This window comes from Aedes albopictus, chromosome 3 (assembly GCF_035046485.1).
Source record: "Aedes albopictus strain Foshan chromosome 3, AalbF5, whole genome shotgun sequence".
Lineage (NCBI taxonomy): Eukaryota > Metazoa > Arthropoda > Insecta > Diptera > Culicidae > Aedes > Aedes albopictus.
Window position 1 is genome coordinate 157,159,791 of NC_085138.1, and position 15,326 is coordinate 157,175,116.

At 41.9% G+C, this 15,326-nt stretch overlaps 1 protein-coding gene across 1 annotated transcript; it reads right to left on the reverse strand.

Moving 5' to 3' along the window:
• Positions 1–11,683: 11,683 nt before the first annotated feature.
• Positions 11,684–13,488, reverse strand: LOC115266101 (uncharacterized). Its single transcript, XM_029872028.2, has 2 exons — positions 12,337–13,488; positions 11,684–12,278 (listed from the first exon to the last, which is right to left on the reverse strand). The coding sequence occupies exons 1-2, from the start codon at positions 13,403–13,405 to the stop codon at positions 12,082–12,084; spliced, it is 1,266 nt and encodes a 421-aa protein (XP_029727888.1). The 5' UTR covers positions 13,406–13,488; the 3' UTR covers positions 11,684–12,081.
• Positions 13,489–15,326: the final 1,838 nt, after the last annotated feature.

Here is a 15,326-nt window from a genome sequence, read left to right on the forward strand (position 1 = left end):
AAGAGTAGTTAGTCACAAATACCTGGACGTATCCATTTTCTGCTTTGTACAATCCAGAATGAATAATACAACATGAATTTATAGTTACATCATTTTCCAAGAAAAAATCACCATTTTCATCAGTTGTCAGATCCACTGGTTTGGTCTCGTGAGCATTTAAATATACCGATTTTACTTCGGGATATTTACGCTTCATGGGAACTTCGCCTGAAGGGAATCTGAGAGTGTTTGATGATGTGATTATATCAGCTTTCAAATTTTTCAACGTCTCATAACCTATGAGGCCGTCGAAGAACGGATGAAAATCAAAAATTAAAAATGTTTGTTTTAAAGTATTGGGAACTCCTGGGAAAGGATTGAATTCCACAAATCTATCAATTGTGTGAATTCCGCTAACGTTCCTCACAGTGGTGGGTTCCGTAACTCTGCAATTTTCGAAATTGACATGCTTTCGAGACAAGTAATTTCTGTTGCTTCCAGAGTCCACTAAAAATTTAAGTTCACCTTTATTGGTCATCACCGTTATGTACGGTATAAAGTTATTATTAGTTATGTAGCATGCTTCCACTCGCCTGCCACATGAAAATTTAGATCGTCGACCTCAGATGTAGCGTTTACGGAGGAAACTGATGCGTTATTTTGTAAATCGGGTTGTTCTTGGGGTTGTTGTTGTAGTTGTTGCTGAGATTGTTCTGGTGTGCTATAATATTCTGGTTCTCCATAATACGGTTCAAATGTTTCGTTGATTGGTTGTTCATAATATTGTTCAGCATACTCATCATAATCTTCGAGGTGGAAATTTGGTCTATAGAAGCTTGTTCGTGCTCTGTTCATGGGTTGCATATTAGGAGATTTTGAATTTTCTGGTTTTCTCATATGAGACTGGCTGGATTGGGGTTGCGAGAATGGTGGTCTTGGGTATTGATTCTGTTGGTTGTTTTTGAAATTTGGCACGAAGCTGGAGGTTGGTTTTGCATATTGTGAAGAGTGAGTTTGTGGAATGAAACTCCTAGGATTTAAAGAATTTTGAAACTGTGGTCTTGGCTGCATTGTGAATGGTTGCACCGGTCCCATATTACGGATAAATGGTTGTGGAGGAGTTCTATACATGACTCTTTGATTATTAGGTGGAGGTTGTCTCTGGTGTGGTATATTTGGTGTTTGCAATTTGAATGGATTTTTGACGTAATTGTAATTGCGTTCTTCTAAACAAAGTCTCAAAGCTTCCTTGAGAGTACTCGGCTGTTGTGCTCGAATTATTGGTCCGAGAGGGCTATTCAAACCTGCTACAAAAACTTTTAACCCTATCTCTTGGTAGTATTTTTGTTTAGCAAGCTTCACATTAATATCCTTCTCGTTCAGGTTTAACTGGTTCACTAATAAGGAAATTATATGGCTCACACTTTCATATAATGCTTCTACCGTGGTTGTTTGTGATAATTGGAAGAGGTCTCTAGTGAGGGAAACCTCATCTCTTTTGTCACTGTAATGCGATATTAAATTTGTTTTTATATCGTCCCAATCGAGGGATGTGCCATACAGTTCGAGAACTGTGTCGGCGTCTCCTGTAATTTTTGAACGAATGGATTGCATCCAGACGTCAAACATAGGTGAGTTTTGGGCCCGTCTTAAAAGGGGCATAATATTATCCACACATTTGAGAAATTGATTCAGTTTAATAGGATTCCCATCAAACGGAATCAAGTCCCTCAACGTCGACGGCGTTTGGAGGCTTTTTAACACATCCTCTTCTGTCGTCGTCGTTCTGTTGTTGTTGCCTGCTGGTGTGCTCGCAGCTAGTGCTGAGTTTGCACCCAGGCGGCTTAGTTGAATGGAGATGCGGGACATCTCTCTCTCTAACGAGGCAATTTGCTCGTCGCGGTCAGCTCTGGCACCCGTTTCCGTATTTTGGTTGGGTTCCGCCGCACAGCTGATGCGAGGGGCACGCCCTTCGTTACGCGTATGCTCTTCTTCGATAGCATTTAATCGTTGATTTCTAGTTTCAGGCATTTTCTGCTGTTTTTATTTATATTTTTTCACTTGATCACTTCTTATTAAATATTCTTATAACTACCTTACCTTAGTTAGTCCGTTCGATCGATTTGATGTGGTCTACAACCTGCAACGATGTACGCTCGCCAGGGCCTGATGGCGAAAACACATGCACTTCACTCACGGACGGGAGAAAAAGAAGGTTCGCGGGTTTGGTTAAGATTATTGTCGCAAATCACACGATGTTCACTCGCGGATGGTACGGTACCGGACAAAAACACTTAACACGAATCCACTAAGACTGCGCCAGCTAAAATCCGACGGTTCGGATCTGTATTTTTAAAAAAAGACTAAACGATGTTAACGATTTGAAAGATTGAATAAGACTGATTTTATTGTTCAATTTCATAGTCCTAACTGCCCTGCCTTAGACCCTAAATGTGCTAACCTAGCACCTAGCGACGATGGTGCGCTGGTCGCGTTGTCCAGGCTAGCTGCATTCCTTCGGTGTCCGGTGTCGTCTGGCAGCGATGGTGCTGACAGATCAATTTGTGTGCATGTGCACGGTGTATCCAGGGAAGACTCGTGGCTAACTCCGTCTGCATTGAAAGACCTGTGGTTAACTTATTACTTTGCCCATTACGTGCTGCTGAAGTGCTGATTGCACTCCGCTCATAAGAGCAAAGATTTCGGCCTGAAAAACGGTGCCGTGTCTACCAAGTGAGTAAGACTGATACAGCCTCAGCTCACGAGAATAAACGCCAGCATCTGCTCGACCTTCGAGAAGGGAGCCATCAGTGTGAAACTGCTTTTTGACCCCGGGAGAATCTTGACGGTCCAGAAGGGAACGTCGCTAAGCCCCAAGCAGCTGGTCTGAGCCGCGGCCGCTTCCGGGGTGGGCACAGAAGGCCTCTTATGCTCCCGGGTCCCAGGGCGTTGTTAGCGTGGGAGAGATTTCGGATGTGGGTGGTCCTAACCAAACAAAAAAGAAATATTTAACTACATACCGAATTCTTCTGATATATTCCAGGAGGGATGAACACTATCGGGTGGCAGGGTAGCTCTTCGTAGGCCCACCCGAAGGGGGGGGGGGGGCTTTGCAGTCCTGATATGGCCTTGTTTGACGGTGGTGATGCCATGAAGATATGGAGATCTGTATCCACCGGCCGGTGGTGTTGAAACACTTCGTTGTTTGGTCTTCGAGGAATCTGCCCCTAAGAGGGGTTACGGGCTTGTAGTTGACGTAAGGTCTGGTTGATAGACGCGTAGCGGTTGTGAATATAGCACTGAGGTGGCTAGCTCGGAATCCGCCAGGGATCGATTGATCAACTGGGTGGATTCCGGATTGTCGATCATTATAGTTCGATCGAACGGCGGTACCGTTGGCAGAGGAACACGAGAGATGACGGGGAGTGATGCAATTATCCATCCGAGACTTCGGCATTACGGCAGCCGTTGACTTGACTTCAGTTAGCCCCCAGGGGAGGGGGGGACTTTCGCTGGCTGAATTCCTACGCGTGACAGCCTGGATGGTCTTCTGATTACCCAGCTAATTATCGAAATCTCACGATACTTTTTCCGCGTGTCACTATGTCATCTTCGGCCGATAGCCGGAGATCCACTGCCTATTGTTACGGTACCGATTGTTTTTTCTCCTCCTTTCCTTATTCGGCGTTTCTGCGTATCCGCCGTTTGGAACGCAGCTAGTGGAGAGTAGCCTACACCACTCCGATATGTTTTTATTTTGCAGTCGGTATGTCGACACAACATTTTAAATTGAATGTTTATAATGACAATTAAGATCCTACGACCCACATATGGACATAAAGTAAACTACAGTTACCGTACGGTAACAAGTGTAACATACGATGCCGTCTGAAATACTTCTCTCCAGATATCCAGATGTCCACTCTTCCCGGGAAGGGAATTTCGTGAAAAATGTCCTATATGGGAAATTACAAGCAATTGTAAGATCACTTGGAGCAAGGACAATTTTATCCCAATTCACCAAAAGTGGAAACAATGAGGTGTGTGTTGATGTGCGGTTCACAGGAGTTTCCTCTAGTAGACCGAGTACCCGTAGACGGTAAGTGCAAGAAAGTGCTTCTTATTTGAGATGAATGTGTAGTGGAGCAACGTCTAAGAGAACTTCGAGCGCTGCCGTAGGAGTTGAAGAGAACGCTCGCTCCAGACATCGCCATTAAGCACATCCTTTGGAGATGGCCTAATTTTGATTGGACCATTCTCATTTCGCCCTCTTGCCACCACACAAGACATCCATAAACCAATATTGGCCGAACAAGTTGGTTTATGGATGGTTTATGGTTTATGGATGGAACAGTTGTGTAGATCCATTTGATATACTTGGGTTTTAGACCCCAAGTTGAGCCAAAGGTTCGCCGGCATTGCCCGAAGGCCATACAAGCTTTCTTGATTCTGAAATCAATGTGAGGTGTCCAGGAAAGCTTGGAATCAAGAATGACTCCAACGTACTTTACCTGTTCAGTAACATTGATTTCAGAATCAAAGAGACGCAAAGGTCGAACGCCGCAAAAATACGTGCGCGATTATCCAGCGTCAATATTCAACGCTAGTCAGCCAAAGGGGTTGCTGCACAGTACCACCAGAAGCTGGACGAGAGGATGATGGGTTTATTCATGAAGCAGTGATAACAACAGCGCAAGAGGTGATAGGTACCGCTCAGCGACGCCAACGTAATGGTTGGTTCGACGAGGAGTGTCAACGAATGCCGAACGAAAATAATGCCAGCAGAGGTCGAATGCCGGTGGCCGATACCCGTCTCAAGATTGCACCATTGCCCGCCATTTGCAATAATCTGTTGAATGGTAGCAGTGAAGGAGCACCCAGGAACAGAGTTAGGGTAAACATGTATAATATGCCCCCCCTAAGCAGAAATGGCAATATATCTAAAATTGGCGCCTTATTTCATCTATTGTCCACTGCAAATCGTTACCTCTGGAGGGGCGGTTATAGAAGCTTTGAAACGTTTTCCGAAAACGTTCCAAAACTTACCTTATCAAAACAAACGGGGCAATACGCCCCATCGAAAGAAACACGTCCAGCGCCGTGATAAAACTGTACCAGGGGATAATTCTACCACATGCTTATCCTAGGAGGGCCTTTTAACAAGTGTTTAACTGCATAAAAGTTGCAAAATAACATAAGCGAACAGAACTAGCTTCGTTTACAATGAAGCCAGCTTGCAAGAGGTAAAATATTACGCCAAAAGCCTCGATTTCAAACTTTTTCATATTTTTATTGCTTTTCTATACCAACCAACTAACGGACCAGCTTGATGGCAATTAATCATCAATTTTTAAGATTTCCAATCGATCCCGCATGCAAAAAGCGCTTGAATCGCTAAAAAATGAAGGGGGCGTTTTGCCCCGGTGGGGCGTACTATACCCTTTTACCCTACCATAATAAATATCGGCCAAGCAGTGGAATCACCAACATTGGATAAGGTTAAGTGGAGCTGAAAACAAGCAAGGCTGCTGGGAAGGAAGAGATCCCGGTCGAACTTCTTAAGCACGGAAGCGAGCAGCTGCATCAATCTATCCCCAACATCATTGTAAAGAGTGTACGAAGAAGCGAAACGTATGAAATACGGCAAACTTCAGAGGGGCCGGACATGTAGTGCCAATGTCAGAAGAAAGAATAACGAAAAATATTCAGCGGAAAAACAGGTAGGGGTCCGTCCATGAATGACGTAGCATTTTAGGGGGAAGGGGGGTGTCTCTGTTTACGCTACGAGCCACACTGTTGCGGATGGCATAAAAACGTGATCGAAATTTTTTTGATCATGAAAACATGATTTTTGATCTTTGGTGTCTTCGGCAAAGTTTTTCTATAAAATAAACCCTTATTTATGGAAACATCAGTTTTGTGATCAATCCCCCTAAAAGTGAGAAACGATTTCTATCTTTTTTATTTGTAAACTGAAAAAATATGTTTGTTCAGAGAAGTTGTAGACAATTTTACTAGAAACAACTTTGCCGAACATACACAATTTCTATCTTTTGATTTGTATGCACATTTGAGGCGTTTTTTATGAAGCACCCCTACAAATCAGTTTTTTGCTTATAACTTTTTCTATGCATTTTTCACGATCTCTAAATGTTCTAGACAAAGTTTCGCCTTATAAAAACGCGTAACTTTCGCGAAGAAAGTATATATCTATCTCTCATATTTATCATGTTATTGGAAATTTCACTTTAAAAAATGCTTATGTTTGACATACCCATTTGTAAACTTTCGCACGTTTTCGCAGGCCAGGATTTTCACATTTGAAAATATGGAACGAGTTTTATCTACTGCAAACAAAGCCAGTTTTAGCCTGATTTCGCCTGTATATTAAAATTCACATACTAAAAATGACTATCATTATAAAATGTGTCATTGTAAAATGACCAACATATCAAAAAAATGTACTCAGTGGTTTTCTTACATGATTTTCCCACATGAACACGCAAAAACGTTTACACAGAATCATTTGGAACTGCATCAGATGACTTTTCCATAAAATTTAAGTTTATTTTTTCAGATAAACAGTGGTTCTCAAAGTAACACGATAAGTCAAAATAAACGATATTGTTAAATGCTCTTGCTAATGCTCATAAAATTTTTCGTGTTCAGGTACTCTTTGCAGAAATGTTAATTTTCAGAATGTTCAAATAACAGCATTTAATGATTCGATTAAAATTGGTTTTTTAATTTGTTTACTTGAAAAATATAACTTATCTGTTATTCTTGACACATATCATTGATTAACGTCATCACTAATTACATTGTTTCCAGTTACTATCTCGTCATATGCTTAGAGCAAAAGGTTTTTCACATCCTACGTTAATGATGTTATAGTTATTTTTTTTTCGGAAATAGTCCAATGGATCTGATGTTTCAAGCAGTCGATGTAAGAGATCTGTGTTAGTTTGGATTCTTGAAAACTTACGTGTATGATCCTCTCTGTAATTCCTGATGTCTTTGTTGCGTGACTCTTGTGCATCCTTGGACAGAAAAAAAAAACATATATACAGTAACTGGAAGCGATACATGATGACGTTAATCAATGATATGTGTTAATATTGCCCGTTGTGAAGATTTATAGATTCCGACGCAAATAAATGATTCGGCTCATTTTCAGCGTAGGGGCGTTAGAAATGTTTGTTTACAATGCAAAACTATCACCAAATGTGTACCACAGCGTACAATATTCACCAGCACGCGGTCTGGTTTTATATCTGTGGGCCCACGCAAGAAAAATTCACGCAACTAATTTTCGCGCAGGAGTCTAAACAGGTGGAATCTCCGCTATATCAACAGATAAGTTTTATTTTTCAAGTAAACAAATTAAAAATCAATTTTAATCGAAACATTAAATGCTGTTATTTGAACCTTCTGAAAATTAACATTATTGCAAAGTGAACATGAACACGAAACATTTAATGAGTATTAGCAAGAGCATTTAACAATATCGTTTATTTTGTGGAAAAGACTTATCGTACAACTTTAAGAACCACTGATTATCTAAAAAAAAAACTTAAATTTTATGGGAAAATCATCTGATGCAGTTCCAAATGATTCTGTTTAAACGTTTTTGACATGTTCATGTGGGAAAATCATGTAAGAAAAGCTCTGAGTACATTTTTTGATATGTTGATCATTTTACAATGACACAGTTTATAATGATAGTCGCTTCTAGTATGTGAATTTAAATATACAGGCGAAATCAGGCTAAAACTGACTATGTTTGCAATAGATAAAACTCGTTCCATATTTTCAAATGTGAAAATCCTGGCCTGCGAAAACGTGCGAAAGTTTACAAATGGGTACCGTAATCCGGGGTAACATTGATCAGAATTTTCGATCTTTCTTGAATAATTCTCTTGTTAAAGCAAATGTTACATGTTTTATATTTTTAAAACAAGTACTGACCCTCTGATTATGTGTTAAGCTACTCGAAAAAGTATTGTAAAACTTTTAAACATGTTTAAATATACTTTTTAATCTAATTTTTTATTTTGTTGATTTGGGGTAACATTGATCATGTCAGTGATCAATGTTCATTAGTGTTGAAAATACCCTTACTTACTAAATTCGGGGTCGCTGATTTCGAATATGTCGTCCAAATTCTTACAAGTTATGTACTTTTTGAGTTATTTTAGGAATAAAATCCTCCAAACCGCGAATAACGCCTAAAGGTAGGCTATGGCTTAAGGAATTGATAGCCTACTTTTAATAAATTGTATATTTGATTGAAAAAGAACATTTTTATAAAAGTTTTGTTCATTACATTCAACTCTAGGATATCATATTGAAGTAATACAGTGATTTCGAATCTCATATTGCATCCAGTATTCATGCCATGCATGAATGTTTAACAATGTATCTCATTGCACTACGAAACACAGTTATGGAAAAATTGATATATTTTATTGTTTATGAAGTTCAATTTTCATGAATTACATGTCATTTAATAGCCAAATGATAGCAGATTACGATATACCATTCGATAACAGAAACAGATTCAATGTAAAATGCTTGTTTGAACATTTCATGAGGTCGGTCAAGCCGATCAATGTTACCCCGCTGATCAATGATACCCCGTTTCACGGTATGTCAAACATAAGCATTTTTTAAAGTGAAATTTCCAATAACATGATAAATATGAGAGATAGATATATACTTTCTTCGCGAAAGTTACGCGTTTTTATAAGGCGAAACTTTGTCTAGAACATTTAGAGATCGTGAAAAATGCATAGAAAAAGTTAAAAGCAAAAAACTGATTTTTAGGGGTGCTTCATGAAAAACGCCTCAAATGTGCATACAAATCAAAAGATAGAAATTTTGTATGTTCGGCAAAGTTGCTTCTAGTAAAATTGTCTACAACTTCTCTAAACAAACATATTTTTTCAGTTTACAAATAAAAAAGATAGAAATCGTTTCTCACTTTTAGGGGGATTGATCACAAAACTGATGTTTCCATAAATTAGGGCTTATTTCATAGAAAAACTTTGCCGAAGACACCAAAGATCAAAAACCATGTTTTCATGGTCAAAACAATTTCGATCACGTTTTTGGGCCATCCGCAACAGTGTGCGAGCCATGTATTATGTATGGGAAAAAGAGTTCGCCGGCTTCGTGAACGGCCGCGCACGCGCTGGCTGCACGAGGTTGAAGAAGATCTGCGATCCGAACACCTTAGCGTGTTGGCTCATTTCCGTCCTCCGCTGCACTGGCGTCGTCGTTGCCGTGGTCTCCCCTGCCTACGATATCCACGCCATTCAGGTGCTGATCGAAGTGCTGCTTCCACCTTTCGATCACCTCACGTTCGTACGCCAAGAGGCCTCCGTCTTTATCCTTGCATATTTCGGCCCGTGGCACGAAGCCGTTGCGGGATGCGTTGAGCTTCTGAAAGCACTTCCGTGTTTCTTGGGAACGGCACAGCAGTTCCATTTCTTCACACTCCGCTACTTCCAGGCGGCGCTTTTCTCCCGAAAGAGGTGGGTCTGCTGTTTCCGCTTCTGTTTGTAACGTTCCACGTTCTGTCGAGTCCCTTGCTGCAGCATTACCGCTCTCGCTGCTTTCTTCTCCTCCAAAACCGTTCTGCACTCTTCGTCGAACCATTCGTTCCGGCGATTCTGTTCCACGTACCCGATGGTGTTCTCGGCTGCGCCGTTAATGGTTGCTTTCACTGTACTCCAGCAGTCCTCTAGAGGGGCCTCAGTGGTCGGAGTCGATGTTGGTGCCACGATAGGTGCTGACGTCCCTAATGTCGGAGAAGTGCCGTCCGTCAATCAGAACGTGATAGATTTGAGATTCCGTCTACTGTGGTGATCTCCAGGTGTAACGATAGGGGAGGCTGTGTTGGAAAAGGTGCTACGTATGGCCATATTTTGGAGGCGGCGAAATCAATGAGACGTAGGCCGTTCTCGTTCGTCTGCTGGTGGGCGCTGAACTTAGGGGTCGTTCATAAACCACGTAGACTTTTTGGGGGACCAAAGTCTACGCTCCATACAAACTTCAAAATTTTTGTACGGACAAAAGTCTACGAGGGGGTAGGGGGGGTCTATGATGGCCAAATTTTGGTCTACGTGGTTTATGAACAGCCCCTTATCAATCGTCGGTCTGAATTCCTCCTCCTGGCCTACCTGAGCGTTCAAATCTCCTATGATGATCTTGACGTCGTGGCTTGGGCAGCGATCGTACTCCCGTTCGAGCTGCGCGTAAAATGCACCCTTGTCATTATCAGTGCTTCCGGAGTGTGGGCTGTGCACGTTTCTTATGCTGAAGTTGAAGAATCGGCCCTTGATCCTCAACCTGGACATTCTTTAGTCGATCGGCCACCAACCGATCATGCACCTCTGCATATCACCCATCACGATGAAAGCTGTTCCCAGCTCGCGTGTGCTGCCGTAGCTGGTATGATTACCTCTAAACCTTCGCACCATGGATGCTGTCCAACACACCTCCTGCAGCGCTACGATGTCGCACCCGCGGTCTTTCAGTAGATCGACAAGTATGCGGGTGCTCCTAATGAAGTTGAGAGATCGGCAATTCCACGTACCGAGTTTTCAATCACAAGTCCTTTTTGTTCGCTAGGGTCGTTGCCGTTGGTCTCGGTCCTTATTATTCTCTTACTGATTTTCCGTTACTATATTTTTTACGGCTGGCTCGTAGGGCCTGACACCAACCCCCTACTTTCCAGAGGACCATAGTGCACAATTGAGCTTAGAGTTCTTCCCTGGCACCCGGACGTTGATCAGCCGCCCCTAACATGGGGATCAGGTGCTGTTGTGAGCCGCTCCTCCTGGAGAACAGACGCTCAGGTGTGCCGAAGCAAACCTCCCCCCCCCTCCCTTGTCAGCCTACGACCAAAGTTCCCACCGGGGTTGGTTACCCGATCTTCCCTAAGGTTGCTTATAGTTTCCGGCCGGTACCACGAAGAGGTAGGGATAGGAGTTGCTGGGCAGAGGCTAGTGGATCACAATGGGATCTGAATTGAGGGAATGGATCCAGTCTCACCTTTAGCTTTCCTAGAAATCGAGCAGAATTTGTACAATAGCGAAAAACAGATTCTTTCAGATGTTCATTTCTCGATTTTTGCTTAGGCTACCCAAGCCAAGTGAAAATTACAACGTTTGATGGCTTTGACATCCATGCAGACAACAGAAACACGTGTTAAATGGACAAATTAAGATTTGAATTATAAAAAAAGAAAATCCATTTGCTCCCGTGGGAATCGAATCCACAACTCTCAATTCGCTGGACGGGCGCTTCTTTTCTCCAAGCCACGAAGCCACTTGACCATCTCCATCACCTGAAGGCACAGAACTAAACTCGATTCCACTAAAGTGTCTCGAATATACCAAAGTGGCGAATCCTTATCGTTTTGACAGGTCTCCTGCCCGATTGGAACTATTGGGATGACAGAAAATCGACGATTCCAATTTTGAAGTTTCTCCTCTTTGTTTTATCCAGGCTCGTTAGATGCCACAATCCTCCTTCGGATGGAATTAGATGAATATCTATAGTGTCTGTTGTGTGCAATGTGCATAAATGTCAGAGCGGGAGAGGAAATTTTTCTGAAAATTGTCGGGCACTGTCTATCCGATGTCTTATCGGTATGACAATTAGTGTGCCGTCAAACTCAATCAAAGCAAATTAAACGTTGTAGATTCTCTCAGGTAATGCTTTATTCATACTATGCATTTGAACGGATTTTTTTTACATAAACCAATCTGCCATACGTTCGAAGAGTGAACCCCAGTAACAATCCTTGTTTCATACATTGATATGCCAATGATTTATGAGAAAGCTGCCCTCTAACAGAAAGAGATACTCTTGGAAAGCTAAATTAATGTTTCAAACTTGAATCCTTGGTGAAAGCAGACACCAATGTACATCAGTATGAACTATGACTGACACTTCGTGAGATTTGTACTCATTTAATACTATCTTCCTTTATATAATCACTTGTTTACTTAAATATATACACTATGCAAACTATCAAAAACATAACGAAACTACAAGTATTCCACCACCAATAACTACAAAACAACGTCGCCATCAGTCGAGCTTATCCAGCAAACCCTTCCGATCAAAAGTCGGCAGCAGACCTTTGATGATCTTATGATACTTTTTGTTGGTCATGATGGCCTTCTTGAACTGCCTGGCTCGTTCGTCCCCTGCCATCAATGCGTCGAAGTCGGCATCCGGTTCTTGGTTCATATGAATGGGAAGTGCCACGATACTGGAATACATTGCTGAAAAAGACACTTGCGGTTAGCGGAATGGTTATGGAACCATCAAACGCACACTTACCGTAGAACATCTTCCTCAGAAGCTGTCGTTGGAACTGATGCAATGTTGGCAATCGCGTGGTGCAGTTTAATCGCTTCGCGTAGTCCACCAGGTGGCAGTGATAGTACTGCATGTATTCGTCAAAACTATTCTGGCGAATTTCATCCTTAGTGGACGAAAAGAAAAAGTAAAACAGATCGATAGCAGGACTTGCATAGCAGCAAAATTGAAAATCCAGAAGCAATACGTCGCTCGGGTGGCCGTTCGCGTCGTACTTGAACATTAGGTTGTTGATCCACAAGTCACCATGGACGAATACGCGCAAGTCTCCTTCGCATTCGTTGTCGAATACACGTAATGATTGCTCCATGAAGTGTGACCGCAAATTTCGCAACTTGTGTGCGTAGTAGTGCCATTCCGGATCCCAGGTGTAGATTTCCTCCGCCAGTGCATCGTATGTAGACTGGAAGAACCCGTGAAAGGCGTCCGTCTTACGAGTCCACATTCCCGTGGTGTATCGGTCGAATATAGTTGGGTAGATTTCTGCCAGTTTTACGGAGCTAGCATGCAGTTTGGCCATTGCTTTGAGAGACATTTTCGTATGCGTTGCGTCCAATCCCTGAGTCCGGTCGACCATCATGTAACCCTTCTTTGTAACGTCATTCAAAATGATCACATCGTTCGTTCGGTCGACACAGAGAGGGTTTGGGTACAGCTCTGACCGATCTCCAACGGATTTCATCAATCGCCGAAACTCTGGAATCACCAACTGGTAGACGTCCATCTCTTTCCGGTGTACATCGTATTCGCCAAGTTTCTGCTTAGCTAGAGGAGTCTCCGAAATTCCCTTAATTATGTAGCTACACGTTTTTGTTGGTTGATCCTTTCTACGATGCACGATTTGCGCCCGATAGATCACACTGGCGTAGTTTTCACCTTTTGGCAATGCGTATTTCACTTGAACCGACAGAACTTCAATCGATGGATCGTCCTTGCACTTTCTCAACAGCGATTCGAAGTACTTTTTGTTGATCCATTCAGGAGTCTCACGTGCATCTTCGATCAACGGATTTTTGTTTTCTTTCGACATTCTGATGAAACAACGAAAACTCTCCAATCCCGAACTACCACCCTTTCGAACCAACGGTCAGAATTGTGAACATGACATTCGAGAGCAGCCTTGTTTTATATTCGCTACCGGTCTTACACGGTCCTAATCTGCAGTGGATTTGCAGTGTTAATTCCTGAAACAACACTGTGCCCACTGGAGATGAGTTACAATCGTCTTGATTGGATCAGTGTAATTCATTCTGACACGTAGGCAGACTTTGCCGACGACGTCTGCTGATGCGAAATGCAACGGACCATCACTGGTGAGTAGTGGTGATCTAACGTGTTCTCTTAATTTTATCGCCGGTGTAAAATTCGTCGTGGATTCAGAACTTACGTGACCGAAGAGCTTATGTGACAGGACAGGTTCACGTCATACCAAACGGAGGCTGAACGGCACGTGGCGGTATTTGAACATGTCTCGTATGAAGCGTGGGCCAGACAATTATAATTACGAATATAATTTACCATCTGCAATGTGAACCTTTTCTCCAGACAAGTTGTCGGCCGAAATATGCCTGATCATTATTTGCTATAAATCTTAAAATGCCATAAATTTTAACTGCTAGACTTAGCCGTACAATGCTCAGTAAGAACAATCGCCTTTAATGAACATGAGTTTTTTATAACAGCAGTTCATATTTTTCAGTAACTATCATGCTCAAAATGCATAACATAATATCGTTTGAAAAATTAGACAATATTGCGTGTTGATTTATTGGCAAATTGAAAGATGAAACTGTGAAAAAAAAATCGCGTTCTGGTTGGGTTCGAACCCTCGACTCTGTATTCGCTAGACCGGCGCTTTAACCAGTTAGCTACAGAACAGGTAACCTGGTTCCATGCTGAATATTGTTTTCGTTATTCTTTCTTCTGACATTCACACTACGTGTCCAGCCCACCTAAGAAAGCTGCATTTTATACGCTCACAATATTCGCTTCTTTGTACACTTGATACAATTCACGATTCATGGGTCAATTTTCCGCAGCACTTTGTGCTCCAAAACTCCGAAAGCTTTTCGGTCTACCTCCTTTAACCTTCGTGTACCCGACGACTATTTCGGATGATTTTCGAATTTTGAATCAGCTATGAAAAAGGCATTTCCCAACCGAATTTTTTTTTAAAGTCAATTGCATTCGCTCCAGGTTTGTCCAAATTGTCAAGGACTACCACACGGAACCGGTTCACCCATCCGTTCCGGAGTTATTCCAGATTCCGTTGGGGTCATAACCGGCCGGAAAATGACACATTAAGGCGAAACTGGAAGCATTTGCTCACTTTTTGGTTTATGATTTTTTATTGAATAACGAAGCAATATTTTCAAAATCGGTTTGAGTACACCTGTAGAGTATGGATCAAGGTATCTTCTGATTTTTTTTTTGTGGTGGAAAATGTTTTTCGTTTTTGCGGAAACCACTTTTTTACAAAATTTCATAAAAAAATGGTTTCCGCAAAAACGAAAAACATTTTCCACCACAAAAAAAAAAAAATCAGAAGATACCTTGATCCATAGTCTACATGTGTACGAAAACCGATTTTGAAAATATTGCTTCGTTATTTAATGAAAAATCAAAAACCAAAAAAAATGAGGAAATGCTTCCAGTTTCGCCTTAATGCATTTCACTCTGAATCTACAGGTATTTTGGAAATTTGCACATATTATACGCCAGGAATACAGAAACTATATAACTGCATGGAACCATTGACTTGTAAAGACACAAACTAGCAGTCTCATGAACCGGATATGTCCCGGGTGCCCCCAGAGAAGTGGTCAAAGTGGCCATTCTAGCAACATTGTCAGAATCATTCATGCGGCACCTCGAACTTCATGATTTGTCGAAACATGAAGGAAAATAGTCCTTCCACGCTCCTAAGACCCCTCGGAAACGGCCTGGCCTTA

Excerpts from the sequence above, each read along its gene's own strand:
- LOC115266101 (XM_029872028.2), bottom strand. The coding sequence starts at position 13,405 with ATGTCGAAAGAAAACAAAAATCCGTTGATCGAAGATGCACGTGAGACT. Across the intron at positions 12,279-12,336 it reads TCTGAGGAAGATGTTCTACG|CAATGTATTCCAGTATCGTG; the intron begins GTAAGTGTGCGT and ends TGTCTTTTTCAG.